This window comes from Aotus nancymaae, unplaced genomic scaffold, assembly GCF_030222135.1.
Source record: "Aotus nancymaae isolate 86718 unplaced genomic scaffold, 86718_ANA_hifiasm-v0.15.2.pri h1tg000025l, whole genome shotgun sequence".
Classification (NCBI taxonomy): Eukaryota; Metazoa; Chordata; class Mammalia; order Primates; family Aotidae; genus Aotus; species Aotus nancymaae.
In genome coordinates, this window is record NW_026988438.1 from 29049384 (window position 1) to 29075205 (window position 25822).

Consider the following 25822-nt stretch of genomic DNA (forward strand, 5'->3'; position numbering starts at 1 on the left):
CTAACCCCTAAATTTTGAGTGATCTATACCTCATTCCTAGCCCCCTTATCTTTTCTTGCCTCCCTATATGAGTGTAGCTTTAAAGGCCCCTCTGTTATCCCATAGTTCAGTGTAAATCACTGTTAAGATATTTTCACATTGTTTTATAAGTCATGTTACACTGTGTTCCATTTATGTTTAACCACCCTGGGATTTTCTTCAGGACAGAGATCTTAGCATTCATGTCATAATTGCATGGAAAATGTACTCAATGTATATTTGTTGAATAAATGACTATTTAAATGAATACTAACAAGGAATTGAGGAATACCAAGGCCAATCTTGCTATGGAAAAGTTAAGGACAGTTTGGTATTTAGCAGTTAAACAACATATCAGAAAGCACATACTAACCAGAATTAGGTACACAGAATCAGAAAATATAGCATTGTAGATCTGAATTAGAAAAACTATGAGATTATACACACATAGACACATACATGCATAGACATAGACACACAGTCATATGTAAACACACACGCACACACCTCATAATCTTTCTCTATTTTGAAGCAAAATTTTCTGAGTTATCACTTGATGCCTGCTTCTTCTGTCATTTTTACAAAAACTATCTGAGTAAATACCTTCTTTTACCTTCTCTTACGTGCCTCCCAACAGCTAACAAGCAGATGAAAAATCTTAATTCATTGCCAAGGAAACAAAAAAAGTAATTTATTTTTAATTAATCAGTAAATAGTTATCAATTGGCTGTATGACATTGGGCATGCAGTTTCAAGTTTTCTTGGAATGTAATTTCCTTTTGCATAATAAGAGAGAATTGAAAAAAGAAGATATTTCCATAGGTTTATTATTCTGTTTCTAGCCTCCACATAGACTGCTTAATGTTTGGCCAATGGAGTTGATATTTTAAAGACATTTTAAAGTTGTAGTCATCAAAATAATAAAAATAAGAATAATAAAATATTCCTATTACTCAAAGGTTTGGAAGATCACTCGAAAACTCAAGCAACAAAGTCAAGCCAGGAATGTCCTTCTGCTTTCCCTCCCTATCCAACAAACACTTGCAAAGATTTCCAAATGATTCAGTGAGGTAGAGGCAGAGCTTGGGGAATAGAGCGTTCTGTCAACACTCTGCTGGGAGGAACAAGCAGTCTGTGATGACTTGCTCTGTGGGTGGCTTCCTCCCACCGCAAAATATGTGAAGGGTGCTCACTCCTGCCATTTAGGAGAAGGCTGGATTTAAAGGCAAGGCAGTTGTGCCCAAGCTGGAACCCAAAGTCAGTCTTCCTGGAGTTGGAGTATTCATCTTTTACTGGTAAAAATAAGCAAAAAACTATTAATTCAAAGACTATATATACTGCTTCTTGGAAACTTGAAATGACTTCAAGGCTGATAACATTGGATAAACTGATTCATCTACTGCTAGCCCTGTTTCAGTCCCTTTTCAACTTTAAAGAGTTTTTTTCTTTTCTCCATGATTTCCCTCTTTATCTACCACTTCTCCTCTTGCTGTCTCAAAATTTGCTTTGCTTCATCTTGGGAAGGGGCACTGAAAAGTGAGAGGGCATCTGTGATCCACCTCTCATCTCCTATTCCAACATCACTGCAATCCAGGTTTCTTCATGGACACCATATTCTGGATGCACAGAACTACTTGTTCCCAGATGCATTATCCTCTTGACCCTACTAAATCTAGATCTTTCTATAAGCACCAGTCTTCTCTTCACTAGATACTGTTTCATTAAGCTCAGATAGAACTTATTCTAATATAGAAACTTCTTTCTTTATCACTCTCCACCCCTGACTCTAACCTACTGCTGACACTCACAGCAACCTGCATAGCCCCTTTTTGTAGCCTCTTCACACGTAGGTTGAGAGGCTTATTTACACCTCTACCTTTCTCACCAACTAAATGAACTCCTGGAAGGCAATGACCATGACTTATTCATTTTAGTATTTGTGCTACATAGTTCAAGACATAGATAAAAGTGGATGATTAGCAATAACTGTTCAATGAATACATGATTACTTCTAACTCTGGACTCTGCTCTCAGTACATGGGAATTATGACTTACTTTTTGTGTAGTCTCTATCGTGTTAGGCACCATATCATGCTCTAGAAGTTGCTTATAAAAGTAAATTGTATAAATGAGCTGTTAAATCAATAGATTCAATGGCATCTACTAATTCAATTTAAATATTTGAGGGTCTACTGTATATAAACAATCTTTGAAGGAGCTTACATTTAATTACAGGCAATAGTTCTTACAAACTACATTATGAGGTAGAATGTAATATGTATCTTAAGAAAGATAAAAAAGAATTATTCTCAAATATTAAAGAAGAAAGTTTTTTATTTGAGGGACATAGAAAAACCTTCTTAGAAGAGGAACCCTTGGTTCTAGTTCGTGAAGATAGGATTATGAATAAATAGGCAAACTTTTCAGACAAGATTGAAATACATGTGAAACATTACAGCATAAATTTCACCAAAGGGCCGCTAAGCAGTGGCTTTGTGATAATCAAACATATGTTCTTTAATATTTAGTTTAATGAAATAACAGGTCATCTTCTGTGATGGTTATTTCTTTTAAGAAAATTTTTAGTGGGTTCTGTCTCACCTTCCTTCCATGTACCTTTTCTATTATCTTTAAAAATAACCGGTCAACTAGGAATCTTCAACTTGATAAAAAAAAATCTACAAAAAATCTGTAGGTAACATCATACTTCATGATGAAAACTAGAAGCTGTCCCACTAAGATCAAGAACAAGGCAGGAATGCTTCATCTTACTACTCCTTTTCAACATTGTGCTGAAAATAAAATAGAACAATAGAACACAATAGAGAACCCATAAATAGACATAAAAATAGTCGGTTGGTCTTTGACAAAGAAGCAAAGGCAATACAATGGAGAAAAGTAGTCTAACAAGTGATGCTAGAAACGTTGGACATCACATGCAAAAAACTAGCTCAAAAATTAGCTAAAAATAGACTGTAGACCTAAATGTACAATGCAAAACTATGAAACTACAAGATAACACAGGAGAAAATCTAGATGCCCTTGGATTTGGCAATCAATATTTAGATATGACACCAAAGGGACAATCCATGAGGCAAAAATGTGATACGCTGGATTGCATCAAAATTAAAACTTTCTGCTTTGTAAAATACAGTGTCCACAGAAAATGAAAAGGCAAGCCACAGAGTGGGAGAAAACATTTGCAAAAGATTTATCTGATAAAGAGAACTATAAACTAAAATATCCACAAAACTCTTAAAACTTAATAGTAAGAAAACAAACAGCCCAACTAAAAAAAAGAGAGAGAGAGATAAGAGATAACTCACCAAAGAAGATACACAGATGAAAAATAAGCATATGAAAACATACTCACTTTATCATCAGAAAAAATGAAAATTTAAACAACAATGAGACACCACTAAACACCTATTAAAATGGTCAACAACATCCAGAACACTTGAAAACACCATGCTGGCAAGGATGTGGAGCAAGAGGAACTCTCGTTTACTGCTAGTGGAAATAAACAATATTAACAGTACACGGTGAGCAGAAGCATCACCATCTTGGACAAGCACTGCCATTTTAAGTTCACCTTCATCAAAAACTGCCTAAATCCAAAGTGCATTAGCCTAATGGTTAATGTCAGCATGACCATAAACCACAATATCTCCTACCAGAAACATTCCAAACCCCTCCCCAATCAGACACATGCCAGCCCCGGGATAACCTGCCCACCGGCTAGAGAGATATCAGCCCAAAGATAACCTCCTCTCCAACCAGACATTCCATCCCTGCCATAAACTTCTCCCCCACACAGAAATATTCTAAGTCTGTGATAAGCTCTCTTGCCCTGAACCCTTAAAGAATCTTAATCTGTAAGAGAATGTTTTTCTGACCAAAATCAGCGAGAAGTGCCTGACCTCTCAAGTTTATCTCCAAAATAAACCTGTCTTTGACTGTTGAGCCACTTTCCATGCTTCTTTCCTCTTTCTTTAACTCTTAGACTTGGTGCCAAAACCGGGGATGGGTGTTGGGGGTAGAAGATCTTTTGCAACCAGGGAAGCAGTGGACAGCAACTGACTGTCCCACTAGATCCTGAGAGTCGCTGGCCACCCACTCCATCTTGCCTCTCACTTCACTTTTTGAGCGATTTGCATGAGGAGGCCAACTAACCTGAAGGGGCCTGCAAGGCTCAGAATGGGGCTACTCTCCAGCAAGCCCTCAAAACCCTCAAGTCTCAGGAATCCATTTCTGACCACCTGCAATAGATATTTTGCTCTCTCCTCTCCTCCTCCCTCCTCTTCCCTTCTCTCTCTCTCTCTCTCTTTTATTTCTTCCTCATGCAGCTTCAGTCCAAGAGGCCCTTTGCTATTTCCAACTGGAATATCAAACATCGGATACTAATCCAGCCAACTGGCAAGCCCTTCCCTCCTCTGGCTTTCTCACAGTACCCAGGAAAAGTCAGTTCTGCCATATTGGTCCTTGGAGGACCAGCGGGGCTAAGCTCGAAGAAATCTTAGGGACACCCAGTTCTTCTTAATGAAAACCCTTCCTGGGTCTCCTCCCTCCAAAAACCCTTTTGACCCTGCAGATGAACCCCTCCATATTCTCATCCCCCTGTATCTGCTTCTTGCCTGTCCAAACCCTCTGCTCCAGTGGCCCCTCTTGCCCCTAGCCTTCAACCCCAAACTCTGCTCCTCCTCCTTCTCCAACTGTTACCCATTCAAAAGCCACCTCTGCCATTCTTCTTCTCTGGGAAGTGGCTGGGTTGAAGGCATTGCTCGCGTTCATGTCCCTTTCTCCATGTCTGATTTGTTGCAGATTGAACAGCATCTGGGATCTTTCTCTAAATATCATGTCCCTTTTTCCATGTCTGATTTGTCACAGATCGAACAGTACCTGGGATCTTTCACTGAAAATCCCCTCTAAAAGGCCTATGTAACAAATAATTATTCTTGCTACACTGTATGCAAACTATTAAGCCAAGTATAATAAAGCAAACCCGTTCTACCATGATTTGTCTTTTAATAAAAATGGGAAACACATGCCAAGCCTGTGTTAAGTTCTCCTGCCCTGAACCCTTAAATACTCTTAGTCTGTAAGAGAGAGTGCTCCTGACCAAAATTGGCCAGAAGCCCCTCTAGGTTATCTCCAAAATAAAGCTGACTTTGACTGTTGAGTGGCTTTTCGTGTTTCTTTCCTCTGTCCTTAACTCTTACAATAGTAAAGTTCTTTATTACATAAATAAGAAAGTGCTCTGTTCAGGAAAACAAAGAAATAGCTGGAAGTGAAAAGAGTTAAGCCAGCTCCTATGTCTAAATCTTCTTTTCTATGTGTCTTATTTACAGAGGCAAATGCTAGCAGTAATTTTTATTCTTCTGTAGTCAGAGATGCCACCATGCTTCCTCTCTTACCCTGATCATAACCATGAAATCTTAAGGAATAGAGAGACAGGAAAATATCTTATTCCTTATAAATGATCACAAGACACTATATTATATAACTTTCTATCTTATTGATTACATTGCGAAGACAGCCTATTCTAAATAAAACCCACATATGCAGAAATAGGTTATTGATACATTGTTGAAAAGATTCCTGCATTAAGTCAAACTGACTTTGATAAACTTAAAGTGCTTTCCAACTTTGAGATCCTGTCCTAAATGTGGAGCCCTAAAGAGTTAAAAGAAAAATGAAAGAATGGGCTTAGCTGGGGTAGAGAGGAGCAAATGTTCTGAGAAATCGGGTCAACTGCAAAAGACACACTAGCACCCAAGTAACCTGTTACAAGTATTCAGATCACAGCCTACCTGTATCCAGGCATCCTGTCCACAAGCATTCAGCCACCTTATAAAACTCCCCTCCAGGCCCTTCTTCTTGGCAGACAGACTTCCTTTTGCTGTCTTGCCCATTGTATTCTTGCAATATATTTCCCCTTTTGTAATAAATTCGTCCTTCTAAACTAATTCCTGTCTTGGTAAATTCTTTCACCCCCATGCTTTGGCCTCAAACAGTCACTCACCTTGACACTAAAGATCCTCACTAATCATTTCATGGAAGCAATCCTAAATGGAAGCCTACTTCTTACTACCCCAGATTTATGACTAGAGGCCACCACCTCAGCTTCAGGATCTTGTTAGGGGCCAAAGAGAGGGAGCCATCGTAGTCAGTTCCAGCTACATCTATTTCCTTGCTTGAGATACTTTTGCATGACCAATCAGTTCCATATGTGGACAACAGCAGCTTCTTCCATCCACTTATCTCCCCATTCTCAACATTCTTAATGACTCAGGTTTTGCTAATCAGTCTCTATTAGCAAATTCAAAGCAACTTGTCCTTACCACTGCAGGAGACTATGAAGGATAAGAAGAATAGAATAGAAAAACACATATGATATGTATTTATGATACATAATTAACAAACAGCTTGGTAGATGGCTCAGAAACAGCCAAAGGAATACTGGCAACACCTTGGTCAATGGGTTTATATGAAGCCCTGGGTTTATATGAAGTCACAGACCAAATGTGACTATTAGAATGGGGGGGTGTCCAGCAAAAGAATCCTCACTGGGTGACATGGCTATGGTTCAGAGGTATTTAGAATATAGAATGAGTAGGTTATTTGGAAAAAATGAGGTAAGAACTGGTTTATAAGCACAAAATATAAACAAAGTTGAGACATCTTTGTCTCACTTCCAATTATAAGGGGAATCCTTTTAATTGTATCATTAATGAGATGTTTTTTGACATACAACTTTAAAAATATCTCTTAATATAACTTAAGTATTTTATTAGTAGTTTTCTACATTTTTAAATAAGTAAATGCTGGTTTATATCAAGTAATTTTTTTCTACCAACATGATCATAAGATATTTCTACTTTATTTTGTTAATGTAGTAAATTATATTGGTTGATTTTCTCAACGTTACCCAAGTCTTGCAATCCTAAAATAAAACCCACTAGGCCAGGATGTACGATAATTTACATATCTCCATTGTATTCAATTTGCTAATATCTTGCTTGGATTTTTTTTATTCCTTGTTAATAAAAGATATTGGCCAGTATTTGTTCTTTCTTATAATGCTCTTGTCAAATGTCAGTAGCAAAATACATTGGTCTCATAAAATGTTTTGTAAAAGATGTCCTCTTTTTCTATTCTCTGGATAGGTTTAAGATTGTGGGATTTTCTTTCTTAATTGTTTAAAAATATTCATCAATTATGTGATCTATGCCTTGATTTTCCTTTGTGGAAGGCTTGCAATTATGTATTCAATTTTTTAGTTAGAATAATATTCAGATTTTCTGTTAATCTGTATCAGTTTTGGTAAGGTATGTTTACTGAAAAGTTTCCTAATTTTATCTAGATTTTCAATTGTATGGCATAAAGTTGTTCATATTATTCTCTTATATTTTCATAATGAGGAGTATTGCCAATGGTCTTTGATATTTTATTATGATTCCTAAAATTAGACATTAATTTCTTCATTTTTAAAGGGAGAATAATAGCCTGAGTAAATCTAGAAATTGTTTAAATATGTGCTTTAAAAATTTAAGGGTAACCATTAGAAAAATAGACATACATTTATTTCTTTCAATCCTTTAGAAGTTAAAAAAAATAAGATTATCAAAAACAATAAAAACCAACAATCAGATCAACAAATGGCAGAAATTGGAGAAGACAAAGAAATGGAGAAAAATAGAAAATACAAAATTACATGACAACTATAAGTCTTACTATATGTGTAATAATAAAAAATATAAATGAGTTCAATTTATGTATTCAATGACAGACAATCTCAGATGGGATTTTTTTTCAAGTACAACCTATAGCATTTATAAAAGATATATCCATGCAAAAAAAACAGACTTGAAAATGAAGAAAAATATATCTCAGAGAAATGCTTTCAAAAATACCTATGTCAATATTAATATAAAATAAAATTGAATTTTAAGTAAAAAATATTAAAAATGGCAGATGTATACATCACATTATAAGACTATCCTCATTTTTAAAAGACAGATAATGAGTTTTTGTACCTACCACATAATTTTTGAACATATAAAGGTAAAGAAAAATAAATAGAATGGAAATTGAGAATTTAAGTCAAAATGAGAGTTTTTAGTACAATTGTCCCAGAACTTGACAGATTAAGTAGAAAAAAGAGTGAATATAGGTATATTGTGTTAAATAAGCACATTTAACATTTTTGAGAAATATATATGCATATGCCTATAAATTTGTACCTAGAGAATACTCATTATTCCCTCCAAAATGGACTATTAATAAGAAATCACGTATATATTAGTCCAAAATTAATCTAAAAGTATGATGAAGATGAAATTTCAAATCAGTGTTAAAAGAATAAGCTATTCAATAAATTGTCTTGTAATAAGAAGATACTCATTTGGAAAAGAAGTATTTAAATCTCTACCTCACACTATTGACTAAAATAAATTCCAGATGAAATAATAAGGAAACCTTCAAAATAAACAAAAAGTATAAGAAAACATAGAAAAGTGTGTTTATGACTTAAAGTAGAAGAGCCTTTCTAAATCAAGGTAAAAATTCAAAAAGATTTAAAGCAAAAGATTACTAAATTTGGCTATATCAAAATATAAAAGCTTCCAAATAACTAAAGACAAGAAAAGCCTAAACAAATAAATTATAGAATGAAAGAATCAATTAAATAAACTAGAAAAGTGATAAAAGTTTAAATAATACATAGATATCCAAATGACTAATAAGCTTATTGAAAAATGCTTAAATTTACTTGTAATTAGGGAAATAAAAATGGTTTATAGAAATTATAAGGAATAATAATAGCAACTAGACCAAGAGATAGACCAGGTGGTAAAATTATCAGACAGGGACTTTAAAACAACTGTAATGAATATGCCAAAGAATCTAATTGAAAACACAGAAAATATGTGAATAGAGGGGACTTCCAACAGGAAGATGAAAAATGCTGAAGAAATACACAAAAAGAATGCAAGACATGAAAAAGAACGTGGTACTAGAAATGAAGAATTCTTATAATGAGTATAGCAGCAGACTGGACACAGCAGAGGAGAAAATAACTGAACTTGAAGATGAGTCAGTAGAAATTATCAAAGCAGAACTACAAAGAAAAAAAGATTTTCAAAATGGGACATAACACCCAAGATCTAATAGAAAAATATCAAGTGATCTTCTGTGTTTTTGAAGCCCCAGAAGGAGAAAAGACACAGAATAGAGAATAAATATTTCAAATCATAATAGCCTGGTATTTTCCTAAACTGAAGAAACATATTAAACTACAGATCCAGGACGCTCAGTAACTCCCAAGCAAGAAGACTATGCTGAGTTACACCACAGTCAAATTTCTGAAAATTGAAGATAAAGAGAACTATTTTACAAGTATCTAAAAGAAAAAGACACATTACACAGAGAGGAACAAATAAGAATGATCCTTGATCTCTTAGCAGCAGCAAAATAAGGCCAGAGATAACTGAAAGACACATTTACCCTTCTAAAATCAAAACAAACAACTGAAAATCAATGTGAATCTATAGCTTTAGAGTCAGTTAAAATATTCTTCAAAAATAAAGGACAAACAAAGCATTTCAGATGTTAAAAAAAATGCTGAAACAATTCATCTTCAGCAGACCATATTATAAAAGAAAGTGCTTTTAAAAAACCTTTAGGTTGAAGACAAATTATATGAGTTAGAAAACTGATTTAACAGGAAGTAAAAATTTGACTTAAAAAAAACCTTAAAAGTTATTTCCATTATGTTTAGGAATACACACACACACATACACACACACACACACACGTATATATTGTACATCTATATGTGTACACATATAATTATTAATTATGTATCTATTGAGTCTATCTACATGTAATCCAACTGATAGATAAAAATACATTTAAATTTAATGATTGGTTAATATTTGCAAGGTACTATGAGATTTATATATCTGTAGAATCAAAATATATGAAAACAAGAGCATAAAGGTAAGAGAGTGATATTTGGAAGTGTACCATTATAAGGTTTTTACTTTATGAAACAGTATATTTTATTTTACTTTATTTATTTATTTTTTGAAACAGGGTCTCCCTGTGTCGCCCAGGCTGGAGTGCGGTGAAGTGGTTTTGGCTCACTGCAATCTCCGCCTCCTGGGTTCAAGAGATTCTCCTGCCTCAGCCTCTCAAGTAGCTGGGATTACAGGCACCCACCACTACGCCTGGCTAATTTTTGTATTTCTAGTAAGATGGGGTTTCACGATGTTAGTCAGGCTGGTCTCGAACTCCTGACCTCAGTTGATCTGCACGCCTTGGCCTCCCAAAGTGTTGGGATTACAGACGTGAGCCACCGCGCCCGGCAGTATAATATATTTTAATGATAGATTCTGAAGTTAGGCAAATCTTATAATCTCTAGAACTGTGCTGTTGACAAGGTAACCACTACCCATATATGGCTATTTACATTTAAATTAATTCGTATTAAATAAAATTAAAAGTTCAGTTCCTTGGTTGTACTAGCCATAGTTCAAGTGCTCCTAAGGCACATATGGCTAGTGGTCTACTATATTGCATAGTGCAGACTGGAATGTTTCCATCATTGTAGAAAGCTTTATTAGACAGTGGTACTCTAGGAAAAACACTAAACAATAAGGAAAAAAATAAATTTAAAAGATCATAAGAAAAATCTTAAAAAGAGAAGATAAAATTTAATTTAAAATTATGTAATTCAACTGTATGTCCCTAATAAGACAGAAAAAGAGGAACACAAATAAAAAATAGATGAACAAATAGAAAGCAAATACCAACAGGGTAGTATTTTAACAAAACATGTCAATAATTATATTAAATGTGTCTGGGACAAACTCCCAACTACAAGATAGAGATGGTCAAATTGGATAGAAAAAATAAATAAATTATATGTTGCTTACAGTAATGAACTTTAAATATATAGAAACAGAGAGAGGTTGAAAGTAAAAGGACAGAAAAAATTTAACATGCAAACACTAAGCAGGAAATTGATACAGCTACATTAATATCAGATAAAGTAGGTTTCAAGACAAAAACTATTAGCAGAGAAAAAAAGAAATTTTATCATAATAAAAGTCAAATCAAGAAGACTCAATCTTCAATGAAAATACAATGAAATAGCTCCCAATGACATGAAGCAAATATTGACAAGACTAAAGAAGCAGACAAATCTAATTCACAGCTGGAGATTTAGCATCGCTCCTGATAAACATGAATAGTAGACAGAAATTCAGAAAGAATATAAAAGATTTGTCCTCATGGGCATTTTAACCAAACACTCCACGAAGCAAAATATAAATTCTTCCCAAGTGCACATGGGACATTCACCTAGACCAGCGATCCCCAACCTTTTTGGCACCAGGGACTAGTTTGGTGGAAAACAGTTTTTCCAATGGAAGGAGGGATGTGGGGGTGGCAGGGAATGATTTGAGGATGAAATTATTCCAGCTCAGATTATCAGGCATTAGAGTTTCATAAAAAGCACACAACCTAGATCCCTTGCATATGCAGTTCACAATAGGGTTCACATTCCTATGAGAATCTAATGCCATGGCTGATCTGACAGGAGGCAGAGCCCAGGCAATAATGCTTGCTCACCTGCCACTCACCTTCTGCTGTGTGGCCTGGTTCCTAGGAGGCCAGGGACTAATACTGATCCACAGCCTGGGGGTGGGAGACCCCTGACCTAGACCATATACTGGGCCACAAAACACATATTAATAAATTTAAAAAGATCAAAATTATACAGATCATATATTCAGATAAAACATCCTTAAATTAGAAACCCTTAATAATAAAGTACCTAAACAATTCTCACATATTTGGACATTAAACCATAACATTTTAAATGACCAGTGGGTCAAAGAAGAAATCACAGGAAAAATCATAAAATATTTGAACTAAAATATATGGGAAATACAATACATCAAAATGTGTAGACTGCAGAGGAAGTAATTAGAGAAAAATGCAGTTTAAAATTCATATATTGCAACACAAGGAATTTAGAAAATAAATGACTCAGCATCTATTTTAGGAAGACAGGGAAAGAAGAAAAATTAAATTCGAAAATTTAAAAAGTGTAAACATCAATAAAATGTCAAAACAGATAAAGTAATTTTAAAAGTCAACTGTCATTTCTTTAAAAGTTTCAAACAATTGATAAAATCATTTTATATCAATTGATAAAAAGAACAGGAAGCTATCACAACAGATTCTGTGAGTGTTAACAAATGTAAACATACGTTATCAAGAAACTTCATGACAATACATTTCATGAAGAGATAAACTGACAATGTTTTTTGAAAACTCAACTGACTAAAATTAACATGAGGAAAAAAAATTATTTTTTAAGAGCTTTGTATCCATTGAAGAAATTGAATTTGGAATTAAAATCCTTCTCATAGAGAAACCCTTGGCACAGATATCTTTAGAGATGAACTTTACCAAAAATTTAAAGAAGAAATAACACCTATGTGATACAATTTTTTTTCTGAATGTAAAAAAAGAAAAAATTCTTTTCAATTCCTTGTATAACTCTGATACCAAAACCTGATAAAGGCATTTCAAGAAAACAAATTATAGATCAATATTCTTAATAAACATAGATACAAAAATCTTTAACAAAATACTAGTAAATAAATCCAGCCATATGTAATATGGATAACCCAAGCAGGGTTTGCTTCACGATCGTGAAACTGGTTTATTATTAAAATATCTGTGCAGAGATGTTGTGAATGGCTGAACAACTAGTACATGTCTGTGAAGTAACCAACTTGCTTGGCCAGCTTGCTAAAACATCATCTTGTATTTGTTTTGCATTTTTCTGTTTTCTTTTTCCTCACCCTTTCTACTCTGCAAGTGCATTTCTCATAAAGCATTAAACATTTTAACAAATCAATGAACAAAATTCACCGTAACGATAGAATAAAGGAGAAAAGCCATGTGATCACTTAGCAGATGCAGAAAAGAGATTTGACAAAATTCACACACATTCATGATCAAAAACTCTTAACAAGCTAGGAATAGAAATACTTCCTCAAACTGCAAGAGTATCTGGAAAAATCCTATAGCTAATATTATACCTAACAATGCAAGACTGAGTACTTCCTCCTCAAATTGCAAATGACACAAGGATGTTTGCTCTCATTTCTATTCTGCTTTTTTCAGAGTGTCCGAGTTAAATCAATAAAGCAAGAAAAGAAATACAATTAGAAAGGAAGAAATAAAACTGTCCTTATTAATGGACAACATAACAAACAGAAAATAATGCTTTTCCTTTTCAAATTCTTTTCTTTTTTTAATGCAGAATTATTCAGTTTTAAATATTCAAATACTCAATATTAAAACTGTTGTTACTATAAACTTCAATGTCACTAGAAAATGTTCATGATACAATAAGCATACATACAACAAAATAAAATAAACATGTTATAAAATTACATAAATAACATATTATCTCCAAATGGAAAGGAATTAGTTCAGAACGCCAACAGGGAACTTTTCTTGGTGGATTGGGATGATTATTTTCTTCCTGTCATAAATTTGTTTAATATATTACTCCCCTGCCATCCATTTTTAGGCCTGATGTAAGTGTTTAAAATGCGGTCATACTCTATTACCTTCAGCTCAGTTAAAACTTCTCCTTATGTGGTGGTTTGCAATGTAGCCCACTTGTTCCTCATCTCACTGACCCCAAATCCAACACACCCCACAGCTGCCAAGATAAAACCTAATGATCAACATCAAAGTCATGTACATAAGCTTTCCGTTTTGTGTGTGTTTTCTTCAAACTAGCTAATCCACAACCCTATGGGAAAGCCTAAAGAATAACACCCATGGATCTTAATAAAGACCCACAGACTCCCTCTCTCTCTTTCTCTCTCTCTCTTGCTCTCTTCTACTGGTTGAGCTCCCTGGGGGCTTCCTGTAGGCCTCCTGTCAGCACCCCTAGTTGGGGACTTATGAGTAATACATTTCTTCCATTTCATGCATTTTATTTTTACAGCTTCATGTGTCTCACCTGACTGACACACCCAAACCTAATGCTCCCCCAGTCAACAATCTCCTGAGAAGTGGTTATCTTGGCTTATTGTCACTCAAGAGAGAGACCTCAGGACCAAATTAGAAAGAAACCATAACACTTCCTCATATGCTCCTTAATTTCTTAATCTTCTATCATGTTTATGAATTATTTTTATAATCAGAAAATTGGATACACTTAAAAATATTTTCTTTTGTACTCTGTGGTATAATTCTAAGTATTATCAAAGAAAATGTTATTTTCTCTATATTATTTCCTTCTTCCTAAAATTTATCAACTTGTTTGATTTACCTTTGTAGTATATGGAGATCATCTTGTAACTATGCAAACTCTGCAGGATTTCCAACATGCCTAAATAATGCTCTGATATTTTGGTCAGTGCTTTCCAGTTTTTTGGATGTGCAGAGCAGCTCTGCACCCAGCTCCACCTGGGCTCCCTCTAGAGTCCCAGAGGAGCCTGCTCTGGGAGAGGACCAGCCTTGCTCCTGAGGCAGCCCCAAAAGACAAAAATCAGTATCTCCCAGAACATTGGATGCCCACTTGAACAGTACTTATAGAGAAGTTCTGAGCAAGGCTAATCAGGCAGCACTCTGGTGCCTTAACTAGCAGATATAGATTCTACATGTTATCATAATCATGATCAGTTTCAGTAGCTAGTTGGGAAATTGATTAAGAAAAACTCTTATGTATTTCCATTATGAAACAAGTAATGAACTCTGGACTTGTTATAATCATTTGGACTATTGCTTCCTTTTTTTTAAGGTTTGAACCCCAGTATTATATTATTTCCCAATTCTGTACAATAAGACAATGATAATTAGGTAAGTTGTCAATGAAAAATTACAGTGAAAGTTTACAGGGAGAAAGGAATGATTTTTCTCATAACCTTCCTCAGTTTTCATCTTTTAATTAAAATGTCTTAGCAAATTAGAAATAAAAGGTGGTTACATGTGAATTTCAGATCAAAAAATACATTTATGGGCATAACTGTGACCTGTTTATAACTGTGCCCTATTATTTGGGACATGCTTATACACTCCCAGATATGCTATAGATCTAAAACTCAAAAGTCACTGGGCAGCCTAAGTTGTATCTGGCAACTCTATCTAGTCAGCTTTCTCCATTCTGTCAAAAGGAGACATTTTGACTTCTATAGTGGGTAAATCCTACATAGCTCCAGTACATCAAGTTCAGTTTTCATATTGAGTCAATTCAGTGATTAATTAAAAATGAGAGAGTTCATTTCTTTAGCTTTTTCTTAATGAATTAAGCCTCCTTCAGGTAAGCAAGAAAGACAAAAAAGTCCTAAGTACAAATAATAGCAATAAAAAGAGGGAAAATATAATTCCTGCATCACTCCTCAGAAACATTGCTTGAACTAGTATTCAGAACATAGAGGCTATAATGGAGCAATTTTGAGCCTAAAGCATTTTCATCCCCTGTGTTTTAGACCTTTCCATGTTAATGGCAGCCACCTAGGCAGTCCTGGGGGTAAATGAAATCATCCAGGCCCGAATTCATGACAATTAGATCACTTCATCTTCTTGCTAATAGTTTTTCTTCCTAGGAATCACCCAGTCACACAGCTGCAGGTAAAGAAGTTTCAGAACATGCCATCGCTGCCCTTTCATTCCAACTGAGAGAAAATGAGAGCAGAGAGCTAATACCCCTCCCCAACAGGCTGGATTAAAACAAACAAACAAATTATAAGAGTTACTGTACCAGAATAAAGAAGTCTCAGCAGAGAAATGGCCTTGCAACTTGCTGTAGTTGGCATCAAAGTATGTGTGGAAGTCTTGTGTGCCTTTTTGTCTCCTTCAATGTTCCAGCAGCTAAGACTACAAAGCCCTTGTCACCACAGAACTGTGACCCAAGTGTCTATCTGCTCCTATTTAAAAGTTGGTCATAGAAAGCCAAGACGGTCTATTTGCCAAAAGCCATGGTCAAGTTGAGGGTAAAGACAAAAATTGATTCTCTCTACCTGCTCCTCTACAAGAAGGAAAGCAGTAAAAACGTCATTAGGAATGGCAGGAGTTATTAGTAACAACTCCTAGACTCAAAGGAAGAGTGCGTGCGGAATGAATACAATGGTTTCAGTTGTGCTTTTATTTCTATGAAACCTCTTGCTGTTCCTTTAATGCCCTTTGACCTGTTGGCAGGTCTGAATGCAGGACTGGAATGCACTTCACTAAGGAAGTAAAGCAAACTTGTCTTCATTTTGTTACCATGGTTATGGCACTGTGTGTTACCAACCCAGTGATTTGCATTGCAAACCATCACTGGAAATGAGGACAGCAGAACTTGATATTCAGGATGGAGAGATTTAATTCACTGGAAATTCTACTGGAAATTTCAGAGGGACCAAAACATACACATACACACATACTCCTGAAACCATAAAGAAGAAGCCCAAATTGTAAGAATTAACCGAGTCAGTCTTATCATCCATAGAATCACTATCTATGAAGTATGTTAGTTGAGAGATGAGGTGATTTCACAATAGGAAGATGAGTAGGCACATCATCTTCCTCATTTTTTGAATTAAATTCTACTGTTACATTCAGCATGCATTCTTATATATGGCATAATGCTAAAGCACTACCTAAAAATAATTTTTTTCGTGACACATGCATTTCAACAATATCCCTCATTTTGATAAGCTGCATTATTCGAGTTTAAAATGATGGGAAAGACCTTGTGCATTTCAAATTATATTTAAATTCAAACAAAGAGAAACCCCAATATGAGAAAAGATAAATTGAAAGTGCCGAGATTAAAGAGCAGGGGAATGAGGGGAAGAGGCCTCATTAACTCTTTCCTCTTCCTCTGTGACAGCTCATGAAGTTTCTCTGCAGGGATCCCAGCAAGATATAAATATCTTCCTTCTAACCCTAGAAACTAGCCCTCAGCCTATCCTGGGAGATCTCGCTTGTCTCTTAAGACTTATTATCCCTGCGTTCATCACCAGTGACTGAAATTCTGCCTCTCAGGAGCCCAGGAGTGTGTTGAGGCTGACAGGACAAAACAGCCCCCTTTTCCTCTTGTGGCATGTGCTGCCTACTCAGCCCTGAGAAGACCCTGACTTTGTCTCAGTATCCACCAGGATGTGGTGGCTTTGTAAAAAGGCTAACAACAAAGCATACTTTCTGAAATGCCATGCCCAGAACTGTACTTGCAAAATGAAGTCCCTATTTTAACAGTTTCAGTCCAGCTGATTTGAATAGACTTGATCTTTAAAATAAAACTGGGGATGGAATTGCATCCACACACAAACACATAAACAACCTCAATTACCCATACTTTAATTACCCATCAGTTATACAAGTATTTATATAACTTATTTCTGTGGGAGAGTGCAGTACTCAGATCACTGAAGTTTTCATTAGAAATTAGAAGAATAAGACCCTATCAAAACACAGTTCCTACTAATATGATCTTGGGGAAATCAATTTCCTTTTCAGAGACATAGTTAATTCAGAATAATGATGTGTGCATCACTGGATTTTTTTTTTTTAAAAAGAAACTTTCTTCATGAAAATGAATGTATTGTGTTATATATATGGTGGTCCATGAAACAATGGGCAACTCATAAAACTCTGTCATTCTAAGAAAACTTTTCCAAATAGAACACTTCCCTTTCAGGTCTGTCTGCCAATATACAGATATCATCTTTAGTGACAAAGAGATACTTAAGATAAGTTGAAGTAGTTCACTCTCTAAGAAAGAAGACAAAGAAGTTCTAAGATGGCAATATAGTTGCTAAGGTTTTTGTTGTTTTTGCTGTTGTTTTGGGAAAAGGAGAGGGTTCTATGAGATCTAATAAGTAAGGCACTCAGTCCAGCTTCAAGGGTTTGGAAAAAGCAACCTGGAAATTACAGAGTCTAAGCCCGATCCTAAACAGGGATAGAATTTAGCCAAGGAGGCCGAGAGAAAGGGAAATAAACTCAAAGGAGGGTCTGCTCCAGTTAGTATGGGGTTGAGTGAGATGACAAAAGGTGTGATTGAAAACCTATGTCATGCATTTTCACATTTTTAATAAGTAAATCATTCTTATAACCTCTTTGAATCTACACAGGTATGCTATAATAGGAAAGTAGGAGTGAGGAAAGTGAGACCCAGAAAAGCTAAGAGATTTGACAGTGTCACAAAGTGAGTTTTTGACATACTGCATACTAGGGCTAAGGTCTCTGAAATTTCTTACCTAATGCTTCTACCATTAATGGGAAACCAGGCTAAAAGAAGAGGCACAATTTTAACATCTTCTCAATTAACTCAGTTCTGTAATTAACTTTGGGGCAGCCCTCATAAGGTATGAGTAAGTAAATGTAAGCCTCTATTCTTTGCATGGGATAGGGAGAAGGAAGATGATTTAGGGAGAGGCAACAGCATGTGCATAGGTCTGGTATTAAGAGAGAGAATAAATCCCACCTGAAAAATTACAAAAACCTCAGCATGGCTACTGCATAATATATGAGGAGTCAATGTCAAGTGATGCAACCTGAAAGGGAAGGAGTAACCAAAATATGAAGCATACCTTCCTTCATATTTGCATGCCAATAAGGGGTTTGAACTTTGTTCTGAGAGCATTGGGGAGGGGCATGATCAGACTTTCATTCTAAAAAGGTCTTCTTGCTTCAGTATGGAGAATGGAATCAGTGGAAGCAACAAAACTGAAAAAAGGAGGCTTGGGACCAGGTAAGATATTATGGTGACTGTAATCATGGCCCCAAGAGTAGAAATGTAGGTAAGTGAGTTACTTTAGAACTAACTATATGGGACAAAAAGAACTGTAGCTCTTACTGACTGATTGCTGCTGGGGGACACAGTGGTCAAAATTGATCTCAGTTTTCCAACTTGTGCAAGTGACCAATATCATTTTATTTATAGAGCAGGCATTAGAGAAGGAGGTATAATTTGAAAATCATTAAGATAATGAGATGATGATAATGATAGCAACCATTTATATTGGTTTGTGCCAAGCCCCACACTTAAAAGTTTTAGATTTTCTTACTTAATTCTCACACAAGATTTAAGTGGAAATTATTATCCAATTTTATAGTTGAGAAAACTGAGTTTCACAGATGTTAAACAATTTTTCCCCATACAACTAGTGTGACTATGCCTCTCTGACTCGCAAGGCAGGCCTAGCTGACTCCTAGAGCTCAAAAAGTACAAATGCTTCTTGATTTATACTGAGGTTAATCCCCTGATAAACTCATCATAAGTTGAAAAATTGTTAAGTCAAATCATCATATGTCATAGACTGTCTGTATACCAACTGCGATACACTTTCTAAAGTTATATTGAGGAAGGAGGGCATGTTATTTTAGAGATATCAGAATCTCTCTCAGTTTTCTAAATAAAAGGGAAGTAGAAGATTTAGCCTAGCTGTTTTATGTTCACCAAACAAACCAAGCCAGAGAATTAGTTGTTTCCAAGTAGGTCCAAGAGCACTGGCTAGATGAAAAGAGCTGAAGGTAAGCTTTCCTTCCTTTCCATTCATCCAAACACATGCAAGCTCAATCTTTCTCTTTAACATTCCCAATGAGCCAGAAAGTTACTAGAAAACACAATTTCCATGTACAGTACAATTAAATGATGATTAAGACTGATTTATAGGTTACTAAGCTCTAAGAATAAATAGGAGGCAATTCTTTTCTAAGGAATCTTTAGTAGATAATATGATAAATCTAGCTGTTAAATGCATAGCATGAGATTGAGTGGTCCCAAATTGCTCTATGTTCCACTAGATGGACTTTAAGATGGTGTTTCATTTTAACAATGCTTTTATTGTATTTCCTCCCTTAGAGTTAAATTTGACACATCATGCATGCTCTACAAATATTTGGTATTCTTCCTCATCAAAGTAAATCCTACCAGGTCAATTCAATTTTTCTAGAGTAAAGATTCAAATCAAATGCTGCCTCCACTGTGTAGGAGGTCCCTATCGTTTTCCCTAATTTTGCTTATGCCTGTTCCAGAATGTTTACATCATTGTGCCTGTTGCTATACCATTGAGTCTCAGCTAGAACTGATTTTTCCCTAAGAGGACCTTTGGCAATGTCTAGAGACATTTTGATCATCACAATGGAGTAGAGGATGCTACTGGTATCTGGTGGATAGAGGCCAAGGATGCAGCCCCACCACAAAGAATTTTTTAACCCAAACATCAACATTGACGATATTGAGACTCCTTGTATTAGACAAAGGAAAAGATGGAAAGCTTAGGACTTAGAGTCACAAGCGCTCAGTTGCAGCTCTGGCTCCAGCACTTGCTAGCTATGGGACATTGAGCATGCCTCCATTTCAGGATTCTCATCAATACAGTGCAGATGCTTCTTTTACAGATCCTTCCTTCACAGAATTATTATAGGGATTAATTCAATAACGCATGATAAATAGCCTGTAAACTTGATACAGTCATCATTATGTTTTATGATTATATGTATAATGACGAATGTAATAATAATATTGCACAGGCAGTTTAGATACATAGGTCTAGAGCTCAGTAATGAAACCTGGACTGAATTTCAAACATCTGAACCTGAATCTTATTTCTTTGTATCACATCTCAACAAAGATTTTGTATTCAGCTGAAACTCTGAGCTAGCACTCTTCTAGGTAGTATTGACATAAAAATAAGATATTCTTCCTAAATTAAGGAGCTCTCTTTGTAAGATAAAGACAGAATCATAGTATTGTAACAAATGGTTACAATACTATGTAAAATAAGCTAAGATAACAGAGGACAGGTGAATAAAATTTTTTAGAAGCAGGCCAATTCAAAACATAAAAAAGTTTATGGGCTGCATTATCACCAGCAACAAAAAATTTCCTTTACTACCTTACTTTACTGATCCCCACAGGGGAAAATGTACATTCTTATGACTTAGATTACCCGCTTTATAGAATAGATGAAAGTCAATAAGAAAACTGAAATTGCCTTTTAACAATGAACACGTTCATTCTGGCCATATAGAAAAGTAACAAAATAGAGGCAGCTTTCTAATCTTTAATCTTGAAATGGAGCCACTAATCATGACTCAAAATGGCTGCATGTGCTGTGAATTGCTCTTTGCTGTAACTGAGATATAAAATGCTTTTAGACACAAATGAACGTTTGGGGAAAAGTTTCCTAAGGCACTCCAGGCAGCTGGAAAGTATTTTCATTTACTTTGCTCATAAGAAATGACTGTTCAATAAATATCTAATAAACTGTATTGGATGGACTTGACACAGTAATATAGGAAGTGAGCACTGATTTTCCCCCTTTCTCTACCAACCACACTACATGTTTGGTTGAAAGGGAGAATCCAGTGGCATGTCATAAAAAACTGAGTGGACTCATCCTGCCTACACATTGTCTTGGATATTCGCAGATATCAGGATCATTAAGTAGTGTCATTAAGTAGTTGTCATATGACTGACATATACTTCCTGCATTGTCCCCTGTAGTATTTTCTGCCATGGATTTCCTGACCTAGAATGTCCTCAGTATTGCCTAGATAATGATTCCAAGACATTTTAGTCTAAAGAGCTGTTCAGTGGTTCAAGAAGAACCAACACCTCTACAACTAACATTTAAGTCAACAAACCTTACATAATTAGTAAGAAAAAATCCCAGGTTTCTGATACAATCTTAACAAGAGTTAATTTATATTTTGCTATTCTACACCATGAACACTGAACATAAAACAGTCTGGGAGCACTTAACATTTCTGTATTAGGCTATTCTTGCATTGCTATGAATACCTAAGATTGAGTAATTTATATTACCAAAAGATGTTCAACTGGCTCACTATTCTGCAAGCTGTACAGGAAGCATAGTGCTGGCACTGCTTGGCTTTTGGAGAGTTCTCAGAAGCTTACAATCATGGTGGAAGGTGAAGGGAGAGCAGGTGGTAAAAGCAGAAGCAAGAAGTAGGGGTGCCACATATTTAACCAAACAGATCTCTTGAGAATTTGCTATTATGAGGATAGTACCAAGCCAGGAAAGGTCCACCTCCATGACCAAAACACCTCCTACCAGGCCCCATCTTCAACACTGGGGATCCTATTTTAACATGAGATTTGGGCAGGGACAAGTATTCAAACTACATCAATCCCTCATGGATCACTATTGGATATCTGTGAGTACCCAGTCACCCTCAGTTTAGTTGGAAGTTACTTTAGGAATATCATCAAGGCAGCTCTTCACATGACATCCTTCTTCTGCAAGCAGTTTAAAGAGTCAACTAGTTAAGAGTCAAAGAAGCATTTATATCCATTTTTTCCTAGCATCTGCTGCTTAGTTAAATCCATACATCTCAATCCTGTATACAGGAATCAAAATGGCTGAACTCTTCCTTGATTAGTAAGACTAGAATGCTTTTGTCTGCAATTTAGCAAACATAACCTTCAACACCAGCAGACTTCTTGTCACCTTAATGAATAAATTTGTGTTAAGATAAACAGAAAGAACTAAGCGGGGGTATCTACTTAATGCAAGGCACTGTCCTAGTGCTTCACAGACATCATATCATTTAAAACTTATAGTAGCCCTATGAATCAAAAACTCACTATCTACATCACACAGATAAAGAAACTGAAGATCCAAGGTTACGTACATTTCCCCATACAATATAGGTGGCAGAATCTGAATACATACATTATAGCTACAAACCCCTTATTTTCTCCCTATGTCATATTTTTGGGAAAAGTAATAAATGTGGCTCATATGCAGTCAAACTAACTCTATTTATACCCATAAGTAAATGAACACTCAATTGTCATATAAAGAATGGCAATAAATAAAGAATACCAAAGAGCTACCAAATAAAGAATAAGGATTTTTGGCTTGTTTTGTTTTTAACTTGCTTATAATTTAAGATTGTATTCTACATGGCTTGCCATCCCTGGAATTTCTAATGCCTAGCATCATGAAAACATGCCTAGAAAATTCAGGGAAAGACATTCAAACCAGATCATAAGCAAAGGGAAGATTTCCATGACAGACTGATACTGGGTAAAAGGATCCTCAAGGGAATGCATCTGTCCCAACTTTGAGTAATATGGACTTGCTCTATACTGCAGAAGGCAGATAAAAGTAAAACTTCATTGAAACAAAAGTGTGGCTTATTCTTTCATGAGCAGCTTTCATCATAAGTTTCATCAGGTGAACATCTATTATGTTTTGGTTTATCAATGTATTCGCAAGAAGGCTGTAGCACAGTAGCTCACAGTGAGTGCTCAATGGCAGTGAATATGACCTTCACACCACAATCTTAGTCTACAAGATGGTGAAGGATTTCCAATAGAGAAGTCAAAGTAATAAGGTGGCTAGCCTAAGGGAGAGGAGTCAGAGAGGACATGTTCATTGTCTTCACATGCTTTAAATGTAGAGGAAACAAGCAGGTTGACATAGGTGGAATCAGACCCAATGGATGAATCTAGAGGGAGCAACATTGGACAAATATGAAAAACAACTTCCAGATACTCAGTAATGAGATGAGTAATGAGTACTTCCCAGTCCCTGGAGACGCTTAGTTAGAAAAAGACTTGCTCAGTGATTTGGTGGTACCACTGTAAAAAAATAAAAATCTTTTGTTGAAACTTCTGGTTTTTGCTTTTGTTCCCATAAAGAGCTTGGAAATTGTCACTCCTATCTTTATAAAAAGAAAAAAATCCCAGGCAACATAGTGAGACCCTGACTCTAAAAAAAAAAAAAAAAAAAATTAAATTAGCCAATGTGATGGTACATGCCTACAGTCCTAGCTACTCAGGTAAGTGGTAGGGGCTGAGATGGGAGGATCGCTTGAGCCAGGGAGTTTTAGGCTGCAGTGAGCTGTCATCACTGTCCCTGCACTGTAGCTTGGGTGACTGAGTGAGGCCCTGTCTCAAGAAAAAAAAAAAGAAAGAAAGAAAAAGCTGGACAAACTGAAAAAGCAAATTTCCTTGGACACATTCAAGAACTGAAGTCTCAGGAACAATCTATATATCATAATCTGGAGTGACAGGCCCATCCAGAGTGTCAGATCCAAGATATGTTTAACTAAAGCAGTAGTTACTGGAGCCATAAACCAGTAGAAACACTTAAATAGTTATTTTGATAACTACTGGAGGCCGAGAATAGATTAACATAAAAGTGAGAAAGTTATTGAGCTGCAGCTCTAGGAGAATTACCCATGTTTTGGGGCTTTACCTCCAGGAAATCCACCAGGTTTTCACAGTGAAGATAAACAAAGATCCCCTCATGGCTCTGGAAGTGGGAGGAAAGGAATAATCACTGAAATATGACCAGTTCCTTCTCCATAACAAAAGTCATCTCTTGAGGGAAAAGGTCTTTGCCACAACATTACCCCAGCTGTGGAAGAGCATCCCTCCTATACTGGACTAGATGGAGGAGGTAAGCAGAGAGTAGGAAACTCTACAGCAAAAAAATTTTTTTTAGAAAGAAAATGATATAGGTCAGAAATTTGAATCTGCAAAAGAAAGGAGAAATATTGGAGAAGGTAAAATGAAATCATTATTTTTCTTATTCTTCTTTTATCTAAGAGATGCCTTTGTTTGGAGTAACAATAGTGTCAATGTATTGAGTGATAGTAATATAACATGGAATACGAGGGGAAAATTGGAAATAATCCATTATAAGTTACCTGTATTACATGTGAAGTGGTATGGTGTTAGTTAAAGGTGAATTTATGTTAATTTAAAATGTGTGAATTTTAAGGAAATCATTAATTTTTTAAAATAAATGTAATTGACATGCTAAGAGAGAAGATAAAATAGAATCATATAAAAGGCCCAAATAAAACCAGAGAAAGCAGAAGAGGGAAAAATAAACAATAAATACAAGAATAGAAAACAATCACAAACATAGTAGATGTAAATCCATTGTATCAATAATCACTTTAAATGTGAATAGTCTAAATACATTTATTAAAGGACAGAGATTGTCACAGTGAATTAAAAGACAAGCCTCAATTATATGTTGTCTACAGCAAAACGGCATTAAATATGAAGACTCAGATAAATTAAAAGAAAGGGATGAAGAAAGATACAACATACTACTACTGATCGAAAGAAAGTTGGATTAGCTATATTAATATCAAACAAAGCAACTTCGGACCAAGGAACATTATCAGGGTAAAGATGAGCGTTACATAATAATAAAGGGATCAATTCTCCAACAAGACATAACAATCCTAAATGTGTGCACACCTAACACAAGACGTCACAATACATGAGATGCAAATTGATAGAACTGAAAGGAAAAATAGACACTATTATAGTTGGAGAATTCAACACCTCTCTTTCAACAATTGATTCACAACTCAGGCACCAAGTCAGAATACTGATGATCTGTACATAGCTATTAACCAATTTGATCTAATTGACATTTACAGAAAATTTCATCCAACCGTAGGAGAATACACATTCTTCTCAAGCTCACATGAGACATTCAGCAAGATGGAATACATTCTAGGTCATGAGATACACCTTAAAAAGGCTCCAAGAATAGAAATCACACACAGAGTGTTCTCATCCCATAAGAGAATCAAACTAAAAACCAATAATTGAAACATACCTAGAAAATCTCAAGATATTCAGAAATTTTTTAATGCATTACTTAATAACACATGTGTTTAAGAAGAGATCCTGGGCTGGGCGCGGTGGCTCACGCCTGTAATCCCAGCACTTTGGGAGGCCGAGGCAGGTGGATCACGAGGTCAAGAGATTGAGACCATC

At 35.6% G+C, this 25822-nt stretch overlaps 1 protein-coding gene across 6 annotated transcripts in view; it reads right to left on the reverse strand.

Moving 5' to 3' along the window:
• The window catches only part of ITPRID1 (ITPR interacting domain containing 1), a 126043-nt gene that overhangs the window by 95169 nt on the left and 5052 nt on the right, over nucleotides 1–25822 (reverse strand). For 2 of the 6 annotated variants that reach the window (XM_012475143.2, XM_012475142.2), the window contains exon 1: nucleotides 15818–16058. The exons of 3 other annotated variants lie outside the window; for them this stretch is intronic. In XM_012475143.2, coding sequence (XP_012330566.2) covers nucleotides 15818–15872 — 55 coding nt within the window. In that variant the 5' untranslated portion in view covers nucleotides 15873–16058. Of the gene's footprint in view, nucleotides 1–15817; nucleotides 16059–25822 lie in introns of those variants that run through there. One more of the 6 variants, XM_012475145.2, reaches the window with a different exon arrangement.